The sequence below is a fragment of the Saccoglossus kowalevskii genome, chromosome 9 (genome assembly GCF_978046115.1).
Source record: "Saccoglossus kowalevskii chromosome 9, keSacKowa6.1, whole genome shotgun sequence".
In the NCBI taxonomy this organism is placed as follows: domain Eukaryota; kingdom Metazoa; phylum Hemichordata; class Enteropneusta; family Harrimaniidae; genus Saccoglossus; species Saccoglossus kowalevskii.
The window spans coordinates 36,282,218-36,306,755 of record NC_140649.1 but is presented as its reverse complement, the minus strand read 5'-3'; the positions used below and the strand labels follow the sequence as shown (position 1 = coordinate 36,306,755).

Genomic DNA, 24,538 nt, shown 5'->3' with positions numbered 1-24,538 from the left:
TGATCAAATAACAAATTTTTAATTCTCATACAAAAATATTGACATGATTAATTCTTGTGTGACATCATAAACTTCATAATTGTCAGGTCTCTTTTATTATAGGGGAGATTTTTGGGAAAATCAGCCACAAGAAAAGAAGGTACTATTTACAGAAATCGCCAAGGCTTCACAGAAAAAGTAAGCACATTAAGGCATATTCTGCCATACCTATTTCACATGCTAACACTGACACATTTCGAGGGTCTTATGATTGTGTACATTTGCACAAAATTTCACTGCACTAAATAGATTTTATGAAAGCATGAATTTACGATTATTTTTTTGTTGAATAGTTGTGTTAAGTGGCAGCATGAGTAGTGTGACCAAAGAAGAATGGTGGTCTCTTTATTATAGACTGTGTGAGACTTTAAGAGAAACAAAGCAATTCAAATTACTTGAAGAACTTGCTGCTACAGGATATGCCTCAACACAGTTTGCAAAGGAACCAGCTAAAATAAAGGTAGGCATTGGTCAAAAGAAATTGGTATATTTATGTTCTATGAAAAATGATTGTATGTTACAGTATTGGAATTGTACTGTAAAATGATTAATTTTCACTGGGTTTAAATTTTGCTGATTTAGCATTTCAGGGATATTCAGTGTGTTTTAAATTCACAGTTTTATCATTTAGATAATGTGTTCAATGCTCTATTTTACTTATTCACTGGGTTTTAATTTAGCGCATTTTCCAGGCAGCGAAATAAGCAATTTGAAAATTAAAACCCAATGAATAATTAACCCCTTTACAGTATATGTTATGTAATCATATAAAATGTTATCAAGGATTTATAAAGCTAGAGTAAGTAAGGGTGTGATATACGATGAAGATTATAGGCGTATTTGACTGTGATTAACGAGAGCATGCGAAAACACGTTTAGGTTTTATGATGTTATTTAATAGTACTGGTTTGAATATTGCTGATTCATAATTTTGTTTGTGTTTGCATGCATTACCAGCATCTTTGTCCGAGCCCTGTTATCATGCAATAATGGACAGTACAATCTTGCAAAATCTAGTTCATGTATTAATATATAATGAAGTACGATTCAAAGTTTTAGTATTTTGACTCAGCATTTTGTTATTATAAAATATATAATTTTTTCATAAAGCACATAAGTCATGTATTACACAGTTTTTGAATATGCCAGGACATGACCTAAACAAGTCTGGGAAAAACACAGTCACTGATCTACAATTGTCAGAAATGTAGGTTTTCTCTTGCTATTTAAATTTCTGATCATATCACAATTCCTCTTATTTTCATCTCATTTTATGGTATTACATGACATGTATAATTAAAATAAAAATTCTTGCATTTCTTGTATTTGGGAAAAATTTTTGAAAGTCTGGATTTTTTGAGGTCTGGAAAGTCTTTGAGTTGTCTTTAAATTACAGGAAAAATAAAAACATCTTTGAAAAGTCTTTAAATTTCTTCATAGTTATTAGTCCCCGTTTGAACAAAGTCCGAAAACGAGGACTTATAATTCTGTCTCCGTCCGTGTGTCCGTCCGTGTGTCCGTCCGGAGTCATATCTCAGAATCCCTTGGACCGATTCCGTTCATTCTTTGCATGTGCCTAGTACTTTATGTGGGACATATGCACATGCAGTGGTTTAGCGATTCGATTCAAAATGGCCAACTGGCAGCCATCTTGTTTTTTGAAAATGTTGTATTTTGGACATGCTTTGTCAGTTTTCATTCAAACTTGGTACATAGATTATATATGTTAGGATACATGTCCAAGACTATTTATTTCACAATTGGATCAAAGATGGCCGACTGGCAGCCATCTTGTTTTTTGAAAATGTTGTATTTTGGACATGCTTTGTCAGTTTTCATTCAAACTTGGTACATAGATCATATATGTTAGGATACATGTCCATGACGATTTATTTCACAATTGGATCAAAGATGGCCGACTGGCAGCCATCTTGTTTTTTGAAAATGTTGTATTTTGGACATGCTTTGTCAGTTTTCATTCAAACTTGGTACATAGATCATATATGTTAGGATACATGTCCATGACGATTTATTTCACAATTAGATCAAAGATGGCCGACTGGCAGCCATTTTGTTTTTTGAAAATGTTTTTTTTTGGACATGCTTTGTCAGTTTTCATTCAAACTTGGTACATAGATTATACATGTTAGGATACATGTCCATGACGATTTATATCGCAATTGGATCAAAGATGGTCGACTGGCAGGCATCTTGTTTTTTTATATGCGGTATCTTGGAAGTGCTCTGTCAGTTTTCATTCAAATTTGGCACATACATGTACTTTATACATCTAGTCAAAATCTGGTCAAGGATGGCCGATTGGCAGCCATCAGACTTTTTGGCCTTACTACTATATTTCCACAATTTATGTACCACTTTCATTTGTATTTGGCACATACATCATATCAGTGTGTTTCATAATCAGATCAAAGATGGCCAAATAACGGCTGTTTTTATTTTTGGCCATATTACTACTACACGGAACACGTGTTTTGATGTAAATAAATAATCTGTTGTATATGCCACTCAAGTATATGGAACTCAAGTTTCAAGGACACGCTCGCGACAACCCTTCCGCTTTAATATGCTGAGCACAAAGAGAACTTTCAAAAATTTAACGGGGAACTACCATATCCTCAGAACTTTGATGAGCTTTGGTGATGATGTTGGCCTGAATTAAATTAATTGAATTAGTTAAAGGTTAAAATGTCTTGGAAAAATGCAAAAAAGTTTGTGAAAAGGTCTGGAAAAGTCTTGGAAATCATTTGGCTCTTGATGCTATGGACCCTGTCATTATTGACTGTGAATATCTCATTTTTGTGCACATCTCCACCTTTTCTGGTCAACCTAATTATTGACATGTTGTTTAATTTGCTTCATTTACAGGAGTTAGATTATATTTGTTTATTAGCTCACTATTTCAATCACAATTATAGGCTGGCGTATAATTTCATCCGACCAATGATTATGGAGGTAAGTTCTTCAAGTTTTTAGTCGTTTAGTTTGGATGGATTTTATTCTATGTATTGTGTATTTATGCATCCATTCTTTTTTCTCAGACAAGATCACGTTCAAACTTCACACATACATCATGCATCATATATGAATATACTTTCTTTCTATCATCAATTCAAGATGGGTGAGTGTCATCCTGGAACCAGGTCTTACTTGTGTGTTGAAGGATTTTGTACAAACTTTGAACATACATTAAACATTATGAGACCTTGGTGCATGTAACTGGCACTATTCACTATCGCTCTGCTACCATAGATGAAATAATTCATTCCTACACAATGTAATGTAATTGTAATTAATTATGTGAGTTAAATTTATATGTAATTGTAATTAATTATCTGTTGCCATAAATCAATCATAATACCAGATGAAAAATGTTTTTTACATCACCGAAATAATTTTGCATAAAAACAGTGACATCAGTTTAACACAATGCAATGACCAGCATCTTAACTCAAAGTAAACTGCAGAGTTTGTTTTTTTCAATTTAAATTAATTTTTTCATATTTTTTTATTGTAGAAGCCAGAAAGTACACAACTGTGGAATCTATTTGCTCAGATTATCCTGCACACTCATGACTCCAGACATAATAAGTTTTGTCTTCGGTTAATGCTGAAGGTAAAGTTAACAACACAAAACATGCTTACTGCCAATGTCAATTGTTGTAAGCTTCTGCACAGCTTTTTGGTTTTCTATCATAATATCGCAGTCAGTATCCTCAGGGGTTTTTCTAGAAAAAAAATGCAAGAAGGAGCACTGCAATTCAGCAGTGCCATCAAATGGGGGAGATAGGGTTCTCCCTACCAGTTAAAATGGAGCATTCTATGGCTTCCTTGGGGCCAAAATTACTATCAGACAGGTCATAGTTGAAGACTGTGGCCACATGTGATCCCTTGGTCAATCAGAATTTATGGTTGCCAGAGGATCTGCCCCCGGGCTAAAGGGGCGCATGGCCATGGCATGAGGGCGCTGTGCCCCTGATCCCTTGTTTAAAAACATCCCTGGTATCCTGTATACTGTTTAATGTTGGTTCCATGCATGCAATGTATACATGTACAATGCATGTTTTTAAAAAATATCATGCTGTGCCAACACTGTGTAAGTTTCATTTCCTTTGAAATGTTTTCTGTTTTCAGGATGTATGAGAAAAAAGTGCAAGAATGTTAAATGTTTCATCTTCTCTGCCTTGTGTATATGCTAGTAGAACATTTGTAAAGATAAACGTGATGTGTGGGTATCTAATTGTTATTTAAGTTTTTTTCTAGCATTCCGACAATCTTGCATTGTGTATCTTGAATGGCCACAATGCTTTCCTCTCAGGAAGCCTGAAACATGCACTAGGTAAGAATAACATCACAATGTAATGATAGTACCTGTTTGTAGTATACCCTCTAGTAACATTACAATTTTGAAGTGTGCCGTCTAGTGATGGTATCAGTTGAAGTATGCCCTCTAGTGATGGTACCAGTTTAAAATATGCCCTCCAGTGATGGTATCAGTTGAAGTATGCCCTCTAGTGATGGTACCAGTTTAAAATATGCCCTCTAGTGTTGGTACCAGTTTGAAGTATGCCCTCTAGTGATAGTGCCAGTTTGAAGTATGCCCTCTGGTGATGGTATCAGTATGAAGTATGCCCTCTAGTGATGGTACCAGTTTGAAGTATGCCCTCCAGTGATGGTACCAGTTTGAAGTGTATGCCCTCTAGTGATGGTGCCAGTTTGAAGTATGCCCTCTGGTGATGGTATCAGTTGAAGTATGCCCTCTAGTGATGGTACCAGTTGAAGTATGCCCTCTAGTGATGGTACCAGTTTAAAATATGCTCTCTAGTGATGGTACCAGTTTGAAGTATGCCCTCTAGTGATAGTGCCAGTTTGAAGTATGCCCTCTGGTGATGGTATCAGTATGAAGTATGCCCTCTAGTGATGGTACCAGTTTGAAGTATGCCCTCCAGTGATGGTACCAGTTTGAAGTGTATGCCCTCTAGTGATGGTGCCAGTTTGAAGTATGCCCTCTGGTGATGGTATCAGTTGAAGTATGCCCTCTAGTGATGGTACCAGTTTAAAATATGCCCTCTAGTGATGGTACCAGTTTGAAGTATGCCCTCTAGTGATAGTGCCAGTTTGAAGTATGCCCTCTGGTGATGGTATCAGTATGAAGTATGCCCTCTAGTGATGGTATCAGTTTGAAGTATCCCCTCTCATGATGGTATCAGTTTGAAGTATCCCCTCTAGTGATGGTATCAGTTTGAAGTATGCCCTCTAGTGATAGTAATAGTTTCAAGTATGCCCTCTTCTGAAAGTACTAGTTTGGAGTATGTCCTGATGTTACTAGATTGAATTATGCTCTCTAGTGATGGTGTCAGTTTGAAGTATGCCCTCTGGTGATGGTGCCAGTTTGCAGTGTATGCCCTCTAGTAATGGTACCAGTTTGCAGTATTCCCTCCAGTAATGGTAATAGTTTGAAGTATGCCCTCTAGCGATGGTACCAGTTTGAAATATGCCCTCTAGTGATGGTACCAGTTTGAAGTATCCCCTCTAGTGAGGGTATCAGTTTGAAGTATTCCCTCTCGTGATGGTATCGGTTTGAAGTATGCCCTCTAGTGATGGTATCAGTTTGAAGTATGCCCTCTAGTGATGGTATCAGTTTGAAGTATGCCCTCTAGTGATGGTAGCAGTTTGAAGTATGCCCTCTAGTGATGGTAGCAGTTTGAAGTATGCCCTCTAGTGATGGTATCAGTTTGAAGTATGCCCTCTAGTGATGGTATCATTTTGAAGTATGCCCTCTAGTGATGGTACCAGTTTCCAGTATCCCCTTTCGTGATGGTATCAGTTTGAAGTATCCCCTCTAGTGATGGTATCAGTTTGAAGTATGCCCTCTAGTGATGGTATAAGTTTGAATTATGCCCTCTAGTAATGGTACCAGTTTGCAGTATTCCCTCCAGTAATGGTAATAGTTTGAAGTATGCCCTCTAGCGATGGTACCAGTTTCCAGTATCCCCTCTAGTGATGGTATCAGTTTGAAGTATGCCCTCTAGTGATGGTACCAGTTTGAAGTATCCACTCTCGTGATGGTATCAGTTTGAAGTATGTCCTGATGTTACTAGTTTGAATTATGCTCTTTAGTGATGGTGTCAGTTTGAAGTATGCCCTCTAGTGATAGTAATAGTTTCAAGTATGCCCTCTTCTGAAAGTACTAGTTTGGAGTATGTCCTGATGTTACTAGATTGAATTATGCTCTCTAGTGATGGTGTCAGTTTGAAGTATGCCCTCTAGTGATAGTAATAGTTTCAAGTATGCCCTCTTCTGATAGTACTAGTTTGGAGTATGTCCTGATGTTACTAGTTTGAATTATGCTCTTTAGTGATGGTGTCAGTTTGAAGTATGCCTTCTTCTGATAGTACTGGTTCGAACTATGTCCACTAGTGATGGTACCAGTTTGAAGTATGCCCTCTGGTGATGGTGCCAGTTTGAAGTATCCTCGGGCGCGGACATCCGGGCATTTTCACCGCCTGGCGACCCGCGGCGGTGAAAACAAAGGCTCAAAACTCGCAGAAAACGGTACTTTGGGATGACTGTTGAGACTCCTCTGAACAGTGTAACAAGATTAGCCCTACGTGTGTAACATATATAAATTTGGTTGGTCGGGATTACTTCAAAGTTGAGTTTGTGTTGTTTTCTCGAATTTCACCGGCTCGACCGGCGTTCCACAGCAGCGCGCACAGAGCCCATAGAAATGCATGTACAGTGGTGCGCGTCTTAGCAACATGGAACGTCTTGTGACGTAGCGCCGCCCCCGAGGATGCCCTCTAGTGATGGTGCCAGTTTGAAGTGTGCCCTCTAGTGATGGTACCAGTTTGAAGTGTATGCCCTCTAGTGATGGTGCCAGTTTGAAGTATGCCCTCTGGTGATGGTGCCAGTTTGAAGTATGCCCTCTAGTGATGGTACCAGTTTGAAGTATGCCCTCTGGTGATGGTGCCAGTTTGAAGTATGCCCTCTAGTAATGGTACCAGTTTGCACTATTCCCTCCAGTAATGGTAGTAGTTTGAAGTATGCCCTCTAGCGATGGTACCAGTTTCCAGTATTCCCTCTAGTGATGGTATCAGTTTGAAGTATGCCCTCTAGTGATGGTATCAGTTTGAAGTATGTCCTCTAGGGATGGTATCAGTTCTGATAGTACTAGTTTGGAGTGTGTCCTGATGTTACTAGTTTGTATTATGCTCTCTAGTGATGGTGTCAGTTTGAAGTATGCCTTCTTCTGATAGTACTGGTTCGAACTATGTCCACTAGTGATGGTACCAGTTTGAAGTATGCTCTCTAGTGATAGTACTAGTTTGGAGTATGCCCTCTTCTGATAGTACTAGTTTGAACTATGCCCTCTTGATGGTATGAGTTTAAATTATGCCCTCTAGTGATAGTATAAATTGAATTATGCCCTCTAGTGATGGTGTCAGTTTGAAGTATGCCCTCTAGTGATAGTAATAGTTTCAAGTATGCCCTCTTCTGATAGTACTAGTTTGAAGTATGTCCTGATGTTACTAGTTTGAATTATGCTCTTTAGTGATGGTGTCAGTTTGAAGTATGCCCTCTTCTGATAGTACTAGTTTGAACTATGCCTTCTTGATGGTATGAGTTTGAAGTATGCCCTCTAGTGATGGTACCAGTTTGAAGTATGTCCTCTCGTGATGGTGTCTGTTTGAAGTATGCCCTCTAGTGATGGTGTCAGTTTGAAGTATTCCCTTCTGTGATGGTGTCAGTTTGAAGTATGCCCTCCTGTGATAGTACTAGATTGGAGAATGCCCTCTTGTGATAGTAATAGTTGAAATTGTATGAAGACTGCACATTGACTTAAAAATACGCAATACACAGTATGAATTAGCAAAAATATTTCCCCCTTCTCTCGACACACAGAAGCCCAGGAAAACGGAGATAAAAACCCCTTTTTGAGGTAAAATACAGCTGGAAACCTAGCCCCTAGCCTAATCATGTATGCGAGAGAATGGATGTCGGGTTTCATCCAGTATACTAAATTAGGCTAATAAAAATATTTAGCACGACTGAACTGTGGCTATAGTTCAGCATAGAATGATTGCCCACTGCAGAATTCTGCTTTTTTATACATAAAAATCACATGATTAACACAAAGCCAACGATTATGTGAAGACAATAGTTTTTCAATGCTTGCTCCTTTTGCTTACGACCCTCAAAACCACTTTCCAAAGTCGCTTTTTGTCATCTGAAACTTCTGATAAATCATGCACCTTGTACTCAACAACTTTCTACCCCAATTCTTCACAATCTGCCAGATGAACAAACTTTTGCAAGGATAGACATACCTTCAGCAATCCGTTTTATAGCAGCGACCAGATGGACGTTATCAAGTTCCTTCTCTGCTTCGGCCAACTCATCAATTGTTCCTCGCATGATTTCTTTTGAAGCGTATTGCTCATTGCTTCTGAGTGAAAACTTGCTGAGTTGCTGTGATTTGTGTAGCTAAGTCATCCAAATGGGAAGACATCAGTGCTTCCATATCTTTGAAAAGCTTAGCACTGCTTACGCTAACTGATTTTGCAATCTGGTCCTTGATTAGTGTTGGGATGCCATGATGCTAATAAAAATTATGTTTAAGCATGACTGAACAGTGGCTAGTTCAGCATAGAATGATTGCCCACTGCAGATTTCTGATTTGTTTTAATGATTGGCGTTATCATGTGGAGACAATAGTTATGGTACCAGTTCGTAGTGCACCTTAGTGATGCTACCAGAGTAGTAATATCAGTTCAGTTGATATTGAGGGTGCTGTTTTGTGGTATCATGCATCAGTTAAACATTTAAACAGTTTTTTTGTAAAATTGTCTGTACTATTTTTGTCTTTGATCCAGGTGAATATGTACGAGGATTCAGCATTGACAGAAATAATGCGATGTTGGCAATGTGTATTGGGTTAACTTTTATGCAGATGGCTTCTCAGAAATATGCTGTAAAACGTCATTCTCTTATTGTTCAGGTGCGAAATAATATGAGGTTATTACGAGGATACCTCAAAGTATGGACAAAGACAGTACAGCGAGAGTATCGACGTGTACTGTTTGAGTGCATACTTTGAGGTACCTTTGTAATGTAATATTCCAACCTTATTATTATACATCTTTTCTTTAATTTCCAAGGATACATCATGTGAATGCCGAAATGCCTAACAACAGAATCAGCAAACTTCTTTGTGTGGAGTTCGATCAAACCATGGTGGCAGCCATGTTTGTTTTTATTATTATTAGAGGATGCTTATGCGCGTAATCATTTCATATTTTGAATTCGCATTTCCTAATATGGTAGGATTAAAATACATAAAATAAATGTACCGGTAAAATGTGCCATTTATGCTTGTATATTAGTATTTGATTATAACGTAGAAAACATATATTCAGATATTGCAATATATTGATGTTAATCACTATTTCTAACATATATGCTTACTGACAGGGCTTTGCATTTCTACAACGATACCTAGACATGAGAGGAGAGTGCCAAGAGTCCTACTATAATCTTGGAAGGGCGTTTCACCAGTTGGGTAAGTTTGAAAACCAATGTTACTGTAATAGAAAACACTGATCACTGGCGTATGAGTTTTTTCAATGGTAAAGTTTGAAGATACAATAAGTGTCATCTGGGAATGGGAATGACACTTTGTATTGATCACAGTCGCAACTTTAATTTATGACCTTTTGTTACATGATTTGGATACTCAGTTTTTTGTTCTGATTCTAGTGAAAAATAATGTGTTTATTTTTAGTTTCCAATCAGACGCACTCCAAAAATGAGGATTTACCTCTTAGACATGCCTGGGCCGATTACACTCAACTTCACACATACATCATACATAATATTATACATCTGCACATCAATTTGTTTCATGATCACGTTTAAGATGGCCAAATAACAGCCATTCTTGTACTGACAAATCATCAAGCATTTCTGGCATTCTCGGACCAGGTCTCAGCTGTTTATGGATGGATTTAGTTCAAACTTGGTACATATTATTGACATTATTGGCCCCTGATGCACATCATTTTGTTTTTTCAGCTTCAAATGGTCAACTGGTGGCCATTTTGTTTTAATAAATGCGGTTCTGTGACATACTTTTACTGATTATGTTAAAATTTTATATATTCATTGTACATCATGTTATAGATATACAAATGTATTCAAAATGACCCATCAGTGTCCATTTTGTTTTAATTAATGCTATTTCAGAGCGATTTCTATCAAAAAACGACCTGAACTTTATACGTCTATTGAATGTCTCTGAAAAGCAGAAACAGTACTATAAATCAATTAAGGATCAGAACATTTTAGTGGTTTGAATTTTAAATGCAAGGGAGCAGTAGGGCGGTTTGTTTGTGCTGTCAGATAATTAATAAGTCTATTTCAACAAGCCATCTCAAAGGCATGATGAAAAAGAACGATCGAAAAACAGAAGCAAGTGGGAAGTTATTCAAAATGAGTACTGCACCTTTAGTCTAATACATGTGTAAATTTATAGCATAGATATTGGATCCTTGGAACTTGAGAATTATACAGCAGTGTAACATTAATTACTCACAAAAGTGTAAGTTCCACGCCTTTGAATTTTCTTGTATCAATTTTACCAGGACTTGTACATCTGGCAATTCACTATTACAAGAAATCCCTTTCACTGCCGAAAGTCGTAGATGATGGTGACTACTTTGATCTCAGGAAGGAGAGTGCTTATAACTTGTCCCTGATTTACCAGAGCAGTGGATCTTTTGAGCTTGCCAGAGAAATGCTATTACAACATTGTGTTGTCTGATGTTTGTCTGACAAGACTTTCTAACTTCTTTTATATTCAATTACTACTTGCGATGTTTGGTCCTTCAAGTATTTTGGTGCCAACATTTGTCAAGTAAATAAGTGGGAAAGTATACTAAAACGAGATGCATGGAGTAGGGCATATCGTCATCACAATGATGCTGGAGCCCTGTTCTGCCATATTCACGCCAAAAGGAGGTAATATGAAAACATAATATGGCACGAGAAGACAGAATATTAATATTTTGGTATTTATCTAGGAATGATATCTCGGGTATTGTGTTGTAAAATGGAATGAATACACCATTTTGCAACATTATTCCAAGTGATATTGTCCCAAAAGGTCACATTTCTGATGCAGTGAAATAGAAATAGATTGATATTACACCAGAAATCGTTTGTCAAAACATGTGCAAGTATATGCTGGTCACTTTCTTTTTATATTTAATTTGAGCTACCAAGTATAGACTGATGTCATCAATCGGTTTGTTTAGGTAGTTGACCGTCTATCCACTTATGAAATGAAAATTACAGGTACATACACAAACCTATAAACATGAAACACGAGATTTTACCTTGCAATTCTCAACCCGAATGCCGCACTGCCCCCAAAAAGAAGATTTAGTGCACTTACAAATACTAGCTGGACAAATTGCAATTCAAATCTCCAACATCATAAACAATGTGTAGAAGTGTAGCCAAGGATAATCATGGACAGAACGACCTACCCAGTTACGAACTCGCACACTTGAAATACACTATTAGTAAAAACTATTTAGTTCAATCTTTGGCACACGGTTACTAAAGCTCATCAACAAAGTCGGTGCATGTTGCAAAGAGAAATAAACTTTCAAATATTTATATTCAACACTTATAAGTATAAAGTATAACATGAAATAATATGAAAAACAAAAAAAAACTTGTAACAATAAAAATGACTGTAAACTACAGAACTGTGTAAGTAGTTGGAAATTCTTTCATGGTAATGAAAGCAACACTGCGTTTTCTCTTTGTGGCGATAGTATGTGCACTTGTCGTATGTGGCAGAGGCCACAATGCCTACCCTATGTAATTGTTGCTGTAGAGTTAAAGGCAGCTGTAAATGCTATGTCCAAATGGTTGCATTTGTCTGTGGTGATAGTATGTAGAAAAATGTGGAAAATGTCTTCTAAATCCCATGTACGATTCAACAGTAAATAATTGCAAGTCGGGTGCACATGTGATTTTGCTATTCAAAATATACTTTCCACATTTCAAGACTGCATGACTGATTCTAATACAAAATGTGTACTTTGTGTATCAAGGCGTCAGCTGCAGCAAATAAGTAAATGATCAACTTTGTATAACAACATTTGCAGCAAAGTTGAGGTGTCCCAGTACAGTTAGAGCTGGCACTTATACACGTCTCGATCAAATTCACAACCCTCTTTATTATTGAAAGGAAGAGGTACTTTCATATTTTGAGAATTAAACGCAATACCCATGTGTTAGTCTGATATAGTTTTATGGGGTGCTAGTGGTACATTCAACAGTCTAAATAGTGAAGTAATCACTTTCATTTTATAGAGTGCTAGCATCTGGTGTAATATCTACTGTCAAAAAATCATCAAGTTTTTGAATTATAAACTAAATATTGAGATAATTTACTGCGATCTAGCACACTGCATGAGATAACATGTTTTAATTTGTGGTTTGACCTACCACGAATAAATGAAGTGGAATCTGTTAAAAGGTGTCTGTAATATCTAACTGACAAAACTGCGCTATGGAACTGATACTTTAGACTTGCATTTCCTCTTTTCATCACATCTTCCATAGTCGATCGATTTGTAATGAAGAGTTGTAATCACTGTCATTTTGGTAAGTAGGCATGTAGCAATTTGGACAGAACTAGCAGAAAGAAAATTCTTGGTTGTGACAATATATTCTACTAGTCATCAAACATCACAATTAATTTCCATACTGTTGGCAGTAAATTAAGTTGTGAACAAATTACTGTAATTGTACAGTTATCAGAATCTTATTCTGCATGCCCCCGGTTTCAAAACCATCATGACTATCATCTGTAGTACTATTTTTCTACATTCCGTAGAAATTCAATGTAAGCATTGAATATACATTTGGGTAAACTACCCAAGCGTGCGGCTATTGTGCTGTCCAACTTTGAGTGGCACATTAAAAGCAGCTAATAACAATTCTGTTTATATTGTTGAGGATGACCTATTTGCTTCAGTCAGATACTTCAAGCTCAGGAGGTATGTCATCAGTATTGGCAAGGCCTGTATGCCTGCCATTATTTCTATTGGTCAGGTGCTGTTCCAATGACAATTGACTAGCCAGACCCCAAATATCATTTGATTCTAAGTATGGATGGAGACATTTCTGTGATGGTGTGTAGCCCACTTTGCTTCTAGTAACAGATTTTTTTTCAAACAATTGTTTCATACTGAAGGTATGTTTCACCCACTAAATAAAGGATACAGGGCTTGCCTTGGACAAGTGGTATATGTGTACACTGGTGTGGAACTAGAATCAAACCCATGAATAGTATTTTGTTCTATTTTTAGTCAAGGCAGTAACCTAGAGACTGCCTGATTGGAGCAATAGTTGCAGCCTCGGTTGGAAGCGAAGAGAAATTACAGATTTTGATTTCAGGATTTGACGCAACTCCCCTTATTATCTCTTAGTTATCGAAGATTGTCAGTAGTAAGGACAAGAGCTGTAGTTGTTACTACAAAACACGTGCCATTAGTGGTGATGCCCTATGATGATTAGCTGGTGGATATACAGCAAATACCTAAGACTGTTTCCAACACTCGCATATTCTTCTGGCAAACTCACTGACAGTCAGTGGTGCCAATCCTTTTAGCCACTGGATCGAACGTCTTTATTGTACCACCTGGGCTTTGGTGGTTGTTGGTCAACGAATCTGTCGTTAGTCCACACAAGAAATAAGGGCGTGGGGAAAAAAATAACTTAAGTGCAATTTTTTCTTTTGAGAGTTTCACAGTTGCATTATCCTGTTTTTATTGTTGTTCAGGTCTTACCCTATGTTTATTGTGATGAGATTTCTTCGGCTTCAGAGTCATGTACACCCGTAATGCTAAGTAGTCTGTTTTTAAATCAACACAACATTAATTAGTTTCATGTTTTGGCCCCACTATATCTTCCAATACATGGGCGAGACTACAACTAGTTCAGCAAAACCGTAAAGTCTTTTTTATTGTCTTCATTTAGATATTAGCTTTTTTTATTATGTTTAACTGTATCTCCTTTTCCTACTTGGGACATTTTCTGAATGGTCACTGATAACCTGGACCCACTGTTGATCACCTGTCTCCTGGGTGTGCTTTGTAATCTGTCCAAATGTATATCCAATGATTTACATCGGAATTTAGCAAGGTAACTATGACTGAACGTAGAAAAGTCCCGCTCCCAAACTTTAACACAGTGAAGTCAAACGTACCTTAGCCAAACCCGTCAGTGATATAAAATGGTGATAAATGGTGCTGGGCCCCTCAGGTAAGCTATTTTATTGTCACTTATTGCCTATTTTCGACCTCAGAGCAGTTTGCCCAAATGTATATCCAGTGCTTTCATCGGATTTTGGTGAGGTATGTATGATAAATGATTCTGAACGGAAGCTACAAAAATGATTTCCTCACACCAAATAAATGGTGGCGACATTATTAGCATGAGTGACATAGAATGGAACATGGTATGCTCGCATTTTTCATAAATTGTGTTGAGTACATGCATCAAACATCGATTATGATAACGTAACATACATGACGTGCATAAGTTACTTTTTTAAATCAACAACTTTATTTTTCTCCAAAAATAATCACTATTTTCTTGAAGTAAGGTTAAATTTCTGAAGAAGTTGATTTCTAAAAGATTCCTGTATGCACAATTGTGCATTTGAAATGTAGATTATAAACCTACAACATGGTTACAAATATTCCATGCTTTGAAGACTTATTCTTAAAGTGTGTGGTTTAAAAAAAAATAAAGCTATTAAAGTGTACAAAAAGTCATTGTGGTAAACAACTGTGACCTGTTATTAATATGCACATCTTCATTTGTAAAAAGACATGATTTGTTGAACTGCAGTAGAATCCTCGGCCAACCGGACAGCCTGTCCCCAATATCACCGCATAATGAAATTGTTATTGTATTGAAGTTAGTATCTTTGTGTTTGACTGTTTAGCTTTGGTTTTCCTGGGTGTCAATTGAATTGAATGGGTAAAATTACCTTTGCAACACATCTCCGGAATTATTTAATATAGTGATACAAACAATGTTATCTAATCATGATCATAGCTTTAACTTATAGATTTATTTTTTGATTGAAGCCTGGTGTAATAACGCAGTCAATGAGGTATATCCTAATATATACAAAATTACAATGAGGGCCATATATGGTGATACGGAGGACAAGTTTATATGCATAATAGTCGTTGAACTTCTTAACATGACTACACTGGCACATCTGTATACTATTGATAAGCATACAACTGCATAATATTAAAATTACACAACCATAATAACTGCATGCGTAATACATGTGGTCAATGTTAATGACATGGTCAAATTATTGTATCTCGACAGTGGAATGTATCTAATAAAACAATAGATAAATAACTAAATAAATATTCACTTTTCTGAAACCACATATTTAACAAAGCAAGTGCTGTGCTAATGCTCAGTACGATTTTAATTGTACAATGTGTAAACAAGTGGTCAATAACGCTCATTTTACCTATCGACGGAAATTAAATCGTCCAATGCAAGATATGTTAGTCAAAAAAACACTCTCGTATAATTGATACTATATATTTGTTCAAAAAAATGATTTTTGAGAAAACTGACATAGCTGCAACATTTAAATGACCTTAGTCCATTTTTTCTATCAAGCAGAAGTGGTAAAATTGAGTGAAAGAAGGAAGCTGCTCAACAATTTCCGCCCCATTGGCAACTTTGTATATATTAGATCATTCGCCAGCAAATGTTTCAACTAAATATTGCTGTCTGTATTTCTAACCCGCTGTTTGTTATCACTGTACTGTGTACCTGCAACTAAAGACAGTATCACGATCTTCCAAACCAATGACTGGCATTTTGTCCACACATGCTCTATCATGATACAGTCTCTTTACACTTGTGCCAGAATTATAACTCGCATGAGCACTGCCAGTAACGTCACTGTTTGAACCAGGTGTTAAATATTAATAGTGTGCACTGCAAAATATGTCAAACTCGAAAGGCCAAGAATTTGTAACAATTGAAACGTGCAATCTCTGTGTTACAAAGCCGCGCTGCATTTCTGTTCATCTTTCTTATGCCTGTAAAGTACACATACACGAAATTCTGCATAAATATTTATCTGGAAAATGTCATAAACAAAAACCCTCAAGAAAAATCAACTTAAGAAGATAGCAAACGATTACGTGTATTGAAAATACAATTTTTGCATAATCGCGTTGACGTAAATATCGTCGTATATTTTTTGATTATATATGTATGTATGTATGGTATATTTTAAATGTCTGTGTGACGAACCGTGGTGGAACAATGATAGAAGTATGAATGGTACTTATTTGAATTTCCTATTTCAAAATCTGGATCTCAATATTTAATAATTCTTTTAGGGAATGCTCAAAATAGAATTTTCCATTTGAGGTATAAATTTAGACAAAGTTTATTACCATATAAATCTTCAGAACGTATTGGCCGGGATTTCTTGAGTATGAATTTTCCCCAACATGGCATGTTTAGGTAAATAATTGAATTAAACAATTGACACCTAACATACAGTTTTAAATTTTGTTCGTAATGTAGTGTTGTAGTATAGCCGACAGTATATTTTTCATATCAATGGTTGACAGGTAAAGGCTTAATGTTAAATACAACATGTTGCACCTTTCCTAAATATCGCGCCATGTAATGACAATGTGTAATGTCAAAATGACGTCAATTGGAGAAAGCATCATTATGGTTTGGGGTGGCGTGTGTGTGAACGAGCCTAAATGTTACTGATGTAATCAAACAGGATACGACGTAAACCAGAACACAACAAATAATCAATTCCTGGCATGAGGGGTTTTGCACAGCTGAGTTAGTCGTTTTTAGTATCTTATACATCTACAGTTAAGTATCATGTTGATTCTAATACGGTATCGTGGTATAATATACACCAAAAGCTGTACTCAATGGGAACAAACATATTTCTCTCTTTGAAATGACTACCAGATCAATTTGTGGTAGAAAATAAAATCTATGGTTAAGACAGTAACCTAGAAAAAAATTAAAATATTTGTTTTTAAATAAGTCGTGTTCTATTTGAAAGAATCGGTAATGGTTAAAACCCTGTTCTCTGTTCATAGTACTGGTAAATATTCCTTGCTGGTTTGTTTTACAGCTCTGCTGCATCGCAATTCAAATGTGTGATAACTGTAGTTAAATTGCAAAATAAAATTGAACAGTTACACAATACACGTTATACAAGAACAGAAAATGGAATGATCAGGTGACGGCCTTTAAGCACGAATTTCTTCAATTAAAAAAAAGTGTTCCTAACTTGCGGTGTCTTCAATTGGGTCATTGCATCAAATCGAAATGCGATTCGTTTTTTCCAAAACGCTGTGATGTTTTGGCACCACATCGGATTTTGTACATGGTAAAAACAGAAGCAATCACATCTTGTGACATCACAGGTACGTATATCACTTCTGTGTGTAACATGACGACCCTTTTTGCAAATGGTATAAACTGAGTAGGTTGTTAATGCAGCCACGATGTTTACTACATATTTTTCAACAACCCAATGCAAATTGATAAATCATAGGAAAAAACAAAACTCACTACATGGAATGACAGAGCTCGATAGGTCCACATTCAAACATGGTTGTTCAAACTATGGCGAAATTGTGCTCAAATGCTGCAAATATTAATTAGCGGCAACATCTCGGTCTTTTTAACAAAGCTTAATTTGAAACTCACAGTTGTAAATTTGGAAGACGACGAAGTACCGAATGTACACACTCTGAGGTACGAACACGCGATTTCGCACTATTTTGGTGATGGTCGGATGGTTGAAGCTTTAAATGCACAACAGTGTGCCATCACTGGTAGCGCGAATCATCGTGGGGAATCCGGTGGTGGGTATAGTGTGTCTTTCAAACTCGGCCTGGGTTTAAATACTTTCGAGTTCGGTTTAAAATTAACGGGTTGTACGAGGTCATTGTCGTTGCCTTCATTCAATACGTTCTTATACCGCACTTTGGGAATACTGTTGAATGAAGTAAAATCCAACAGCGGGTTGTCAGCTTTTGAAGTGCAGTCCAATTTGACGTCGTCGTGTTTTGAATCTCGTGCGTTCCATTGCAGCGCCATGCCATGCAACGAATTGTCTGCGGAATTTGAATTCCCATTTTTATTTATATTTTCGAACTTAGACAACCTTCTTAACAAATGTTCTTTTTCTTTTAGCGCCCTGGCCAACGCCTCTCGCATGTGTCTCAAGTCGTTCTCAAACTGCTGAATTCTCTTGGATATGTTAGCGTCCACTTCCATCAGTTGACTGTTCACTTTTTCATCTATGTCTGTCTGTACAGCTATATTAACTTGTTTAAGTGGTAATTTCGCTTTCCGTTTTACTACAGGAAAAGACTTGTTATTTAACAGAGGCGCTGTCTCATACCGCATTGTTAGATATTTTGATATATCGTAGGAGACCTCCCCACTATCTCTTCTGTTCCTGTGCTCGCATAACCTGCAGATGACATAATATATGTATATTAGTTTACGAGATGCTGGATTGTTCGAGTTACGGACATTAAGTTACGAACATCGGGTTACGAAAACATCGATTTACAAAAATGACCGGGCCCATATTACAGAAACCACGCTCGCTTTTTCGAAACAACTATCAGGGGGAAATTCTTCTCTCTCTGGGTTCTCCACACTTGTCAGGGGGGAAACTCGTCTCGTCTCTATATCTCGTCCCCTTGATGGAAAGTGATCGGGAAAGTCACTTTACTTTACAGTCAAATAAGACACACACAACGAAATACGTTTCAGCTCTCGTCTTAGTTGGTCAATCGAGCACTCTATAAGACACAGCGCCCTGGGGAAAAATTCCCCAAGACTATCGCAAGGCTGACCCAAGACTCTTTTAGACTGCGTCAACACTCTCCCCAAGGCTCTCCAGGACTCCCCTCGACTGCATCTGTCGTAGAGTACTTGCCAAGACCGACTCAAACTCTCTTTATTCATTTTCAAAACTCTAACCATTTACAAAGCACAAAAAAGACTCTAGGGCGTAACCTTCAATCATAAAGCCATCACACTAAGCACTGAACACGTCATATCTTTTGATTAGTCGTTCACTACATTAATAACTACGGATACCAACTGTTATCTGGTAATTAGTTCCAAATCACTGAGCCAAGTTCCGTCCAAAACTTCAAATAGGCCTAAACGATGACAGACATAACACACCAATTCGCTAATAATCAGCTAATTAAGTCGACCAACAGATACGCGTAAACAACTTCATGACACATCCCTTCACCCAAACTGAGATTGTGCCTTCTGGCATAACACGTTCATAAATCAAAGATACCGTCCTCTACTCTTCGTCATACAAGTTAAATACAATACTAAGAAAACGGTATGAATCAAAAGAGTAAAACACACTAATTAAGTACAATGATTATAATGTCTAAATACAATGGTTATAAAGTCTCAAATATCAACGGTTATAAATCAAAAACAAGGGAAAGGCTACCAAACGACTCACTTTTCTCAAACAGTTCGCTGAGGTAACCCTTCGCTGCACTGTCTCCGTTACTAAGGTTACAAACTCTACATCAAAAGGTCAAAAAAAACTAAGGCGTGGCGGTGTAACCAAGCGACCAGCCAATCGCTGCAGTCGACAGCATGATCACGTGATTACCAGGGATGCGTCTCTCGGTTAAAGCATTGCAAAGCAGTAACTAATAAACAATGAATAAAAAGCTATTAATCAAACTCCTGTCATATACGCTTATAAACTTCAACTGAACTCAAAAGTCGTTAATCTAACCAAAAGTCATACGGCGTGGAAACAGAATGCAAAGACAAAGCTATCATATCACATTACTCCTCTGACAAAAAAGACGGGAAAGGCTAAAACGATAGACACTACTAAGTTACATATAATCCTGTCAATCATGAACAAAAGCTTGCGTTATCAAACAATACGTATATAAGCGCATCAAACTCCCATCCCAAAAAGATATAAAAAAAAACGTTACAAAGTGCTCTCAACTCAAAAAGCGTCAAAAGTATTCCGGAAACAACACATAAACAACAACAACTCTTAAAACGTCGATATCTCTGTACTCGACAAATCTCAAAACTCTTAAAAAAAACACGTGGGGGCATCATTCCTCCCATCATAATCCGTACTCATAAACTCATTAAAACACCATAAAACTTCACAAAACTCAAAACACTGTGTTGCAAATAATTGTCCACTGAGGCGCGCTTAAATCGTTATAAAGGACCTCGAACGTCACCAAATATCAGTTCAAAACACAAATCTGGGCGCTTACACACATACAATTCGACACCACAAAAAAAAAAACGGTAAAAAGAACGGTAGGAAAAACAAGCAATACATTACATTACAGAGCAATAGGTTTAGGGTTGTGGAAAAGAGTTCAACATCCTGAGTTACACAGTGTCAGTTACAGTGTCCAACCAGCGGTTCTCTAAGCAATACACAGATAGCTAAAGTTCTAATCAAAGTCTATAAGCGTCTCCTCTTGTCATCGCGTTAGTCCGGGGTCGTTCTTTCATCTTCTTCTTGTCTTTAATGTCGCTCAATTCTTAATTATTCAGTCCTATGCGATACTCGTCCTTCGTAAGGGGTTCTGAAATCTTCATCTCTTCAGCATTGTTCATCGGTGCCATACTATTAACGGTGTTAGTCGTCAAGCGCGGTTTAGTCTCTGCCATCGAGCCAGTTAGTTCGGTTCGCAAGAAAGACACACCTTCGCCATTTCACTTTGTTCACAGGATGTCAATGTGCGTAAGACGCAATGCCCAGGGTTCTCACACCACGTATCAGGGGGAAATTCTTCTCTCTCTGGGTTCTCCACACTTGTCAGGGGGGAAACTCGTCTCGTCTCTATATCTCGTCCCCTTGAGGTACGTGATCGGGAAAGTCACTTTACTTTACAGTCAAATAAGACACACACAACGAAATACGTTTCAGCTCTCGTCTTAGTCGGTCAATCGAGCACTCTATAAGACAACCGCGCCCTGGGGAAAAATTCCCCAAGACTATCGCAAGGCTGACCCAAGACTCTTTTAGACTGCGTCAACACTCGCCCCAAGGCTCTCCAGGACTCCCCTCGACTGCGTCTGTCGTAGAGTACTTGCCAAGACCGACTCAAACTCTCTTTATTCATTTTCAAAACTCTAACCAATTACAAAGCAGAAAAAAAGACTCTAGGGCGTAACCTTCAATCACGTACCTCAATTTAGCGAATCGTTTTAGCATGTTTTTCGTGGATAAGATTAAGAAAATCAATCAAGGACTAAATCTAAATTTATTGAATGGAAACCGTTTTAACGAACTGCACAAGTTCTCTGGTGATGAATTGAAATGTTTTGAACCAGCCACGGAGGATGAAATAATTAAAATTATAAAAAAATCGTCGTCGGTTTCGTGCGATTTGGACTGTTTACCCACTAATATATTAAAAGATGAAAAGATCCTTTCTATCCTGCTTTCACCTATAACAGATATCATAAATGAATCACTTCGCACTGGAAGTGTTCCTGAGAAATTGAAATGTGCGCTGATTAAACCTCTGCTCAAGAAAGCATCGTTGGATTCAAACATGCTGAAAAATTATCGACCGATTTCTAATTTGTCTTTTATATCTAAAGTCCTTGAACGTGTCGTTGCATCCAGAGTGAAACAACATTTAGAGAATTATTCGTTGTATGAAGAGTTTCAATCAGCGTATCGGACCGCACATAGCACTGAAACGGCTCTTTTGCGGGTCGCTAACGATGTACTATGCAGTATTGATAATTCTAAGAATTCAGTTGCTCTCGTACTTTTGGATCTTTCAGCCGCTTTTGATACTGTGAATCACAGGATTCTCATCGATAGGTTGAGATCAAATTTTGGTTTAAATGGTCTCATCATCAAATGGTTTGAGTCGTATTTGAGTAACCGCATTCAAAAAGTGAAAATTGGAAATGTATTTTCTGATATGACGTCTATATTAGAAACCGGTGTTCCACAGGGCTCCGTCTTAGGGCCATTATTGTTCTCAATGTACATGCGTCCATTGGGCGAGTTATTGCGACGTCACGGCGTAAAATATCATTTTTACGCCGATGACACACAGATTTATTTATCGGTTTCTGAAGATGATCAAATTCGCGCCCGGGTGATACTTCAGACATGTATTCAAGACGTTAGCGATTGGATGTCTTGTAATTTCCTACTTTTGAATGTGTCGAAAACTGAATTTGTGTGCATGTCGTCTCGGAGATTCTCACAAGACTCGTGTCCTTTGTCTAGTATCGCAATTGGTGAAGAATTGGTTAGTGCTTCGTCAAGTGCTAGAAACTTAGGTGTCTTGTTTGATTCGCAGCTATCTATGGAAACACACATTTCTACTATTTGTAGATCTGGATATTCCCATCTAAGAAATATTAATCGTATTCGTAAATCATTATCCCAATCTGATACTGAAAAGTTGGTACATGCATTCATATCTTCTCGCTTAGACAGCTGTAATTCATTATTGTCTGGTCTCCCTGTAACTAAGATAAAACCTCTTATTCGTGTACAAAATGCAGCAGCCCGCCTTGTCACTCGTGCTCGAAAATATGACCACATTACAGACATTTTTATTAAACTTCATTGGTTACCAGTTGTACAAAGAATCAATTTCAAATTACTTTTACTAGTGTATAAATCTTTGTATGGTTTTGCCCCAAATTATCTATGTGAATTAATCGAATTTTATGTACCTAGTCGTAGTTTAAGATCTGAATCAAAGTTTCTTATTAAAACTCGTCAGGTGTGTAGTAAAAAGTCCAAGGTGTTATACAAAGACCGTGCTTTTGAAAATTTAGGTCCTAAACTTTTTAATGAATTACCTCTGTCTGTTCGTTCTAGTCCTTCAGTAGACATTTTTAAATCCAGACTGAAAACGCACTTATTTAAATGTGCTTTTAATATTTGACTGATTGTTTATTGTATCAGCGCCTTTGATCTTCATATGTTGGAATTGTTGCGCTTAATTAAATAAAGTTATTATTATTATTATTATTATTATTTATAAAGCCAATCACACTAAGCACTGAACACGTCATATCTTTTGATTAGTCGTTCACTACATTAATAACTACGGATACCAACTGTCAGAATGGCGACGGTTATCTGGTAATTAGTTCCAAATCACTGAGCCAAGTTCCGTCCAAAACTTCAAATAGGCCTAAACGATGACAGATATAACACAGCAATTCGCTAATAATCAGCTAATTAAGTCGACCAACAGATACGCGTAAACAACTTCATGACACAACGCTCAATTGTAATTCGATGTTCAATTAATAGTTAACAGAACTTCGAGTTACGGGCAAACTATTTTTTTTGTTTTTGTTGAACGTCCAGATTTAGTAACTCGAACTTTAATTAACAGTTAACCGAACTTCGAGTTACAGGCAACATATAAGTTTTGTTTCGTTTAATCTTTTACATTTACCGTTATTCAAAGTTCGGTTAACTGATAATGAAAATTCGAGTTACTAAATTTGAACATAAAACAAACAAAAAATCTATGTTCTCGAGTTACATTTCGGGCGTGGTTTTGCAAAAGTGGGCATGGTCTTTTCTGTAACTCTGTTTTGGTTACTCGATGTTTGTAACTTGATGTTCGTAACTCGAACAATTCAGCATCTCTTAGTTTACTAACTATGCCAAGGTTGAATCGCCTTCGCCAACTTATTAGTTCCTTCAGTCACTACTTCAGTTTTGTATCTACCCGAATTATGGGCGAGGCTCGAGGCAATTGTTCTAGATATAAATTCTGGTCATTCATAGTTTATGCTGTAACTTGCATCAATTTTGATAATGTACATCAGATTGTATGAGCGACGGATTTTTTTGTAAAAAACAAACAAACAATATTAAGTATTGTTTGTCGTGTTCTTTAGTTGTCAGACCGAAATGCAGGACATTTCTTGTGATATCTTTATAGTGCTTATCACGGAAAGGAAACAAATCACACCGTAGTGATTTTGATCTGGTTTGTTTACATCATACTGTATGAATAATGACATTAATATACCTTGATCCAATGTTCCTCAGTGGTATCTGCTGCCCTCTAGCGGTGTACGTATTATTATGTAAGACACTTGGTGTATGTACTGCGCGGTGTAATCTCTGTGAAAACAATAAAAATGATATTGAATAAACAATAATCGTAACATAATAAGACCAAGCCTAAAATGTATTCGTGTTTCAGACATCAAAAATAAGTTTTAGTCTGTAGAAAACAACTTGGTGTCCATCAGTCTTTAATCCAAAATCTTGGTTATTGCCCACACACACATTTTATTTTAGCAAGTTTATTTTTGACAT

General features: G+C 37.1%; 2 protein-coding genes across 2 annotated transcripts in view; one reads left to right on the top strand and one right to left on the bottom strand.

The window, feature by feature from the left end:
* The window catches only part of LOC102809754 (general transcription factor 3C polypeptide 3-like), a 36,578-nt gene extending 25,281 nt beyond the window's left edge, over nucleotides 1–11,297 (top strand). The window contains exons 14-21 of the mRNA XM_085503461.1: nucleotides 103–177; nucleotides 333–499; nucleotides 2,926–3,012; nucleotides 3,575–3,673; nucleotides 4,321–4,396; nucleotides 8,934–9,058; nucleotides 9,532–9,619; nucleotides 10,701–11,297. Coding sequence (XP_085359587.1) covers nucleotides 103–177; nucleotides 333–499; nucleotides 2,926–3,012; nucleotides 3,575–3,673; nucleotides 4,321–4,396; nucleotides 8,934–9,058; nucleotides 9,532–9,619; nucleotides 10,701–10,879 — 896 coding nt within the window. The 3' untranslated portion in view covers nucleotides 10,880–11,297. The remainder of the gene's footprint in view (nucleotides 1–102; nucleotides 178–332; nucleotides 500–2,925; nucleotides 3,013–3,574; nucleotides 3,674–4,320; nucleotides 4,397–8,933; nucleotides 9,059–9,531; nucleotides 9,620–10,700) is intronic.
* Nucleotides 11,298–17,706: 6,409 nt separating this feature from the next.
* The window catches only part of LOC100373808 (glutamate receptor ionotropic, NMDA 3A-like), a 93,479-nt gene continuing 86,647 nt past the window's right edge, over nucleotides 17,707–24,538 (bottom strand). Inside the window, exons 7-8 of the mRNA XM_002734059.3 lie at nucleotides 24,246–24,340; nucleotides 17,707–18,652 (exon numbers count right to left, since the gene is read on the bottom strand). Coding sequence (XP_002734105.3) covers nucleotides 18,019–18,652; nucleotides 24,246–24,340 — 729 coding nt within the window. The 3' untranslated portion in view covers nucleotides 17,707–18,018. The remainder of the gene's footprint in view (nucleotides 18,653–24,245; nucleotides 24,341–24,538) is intronic.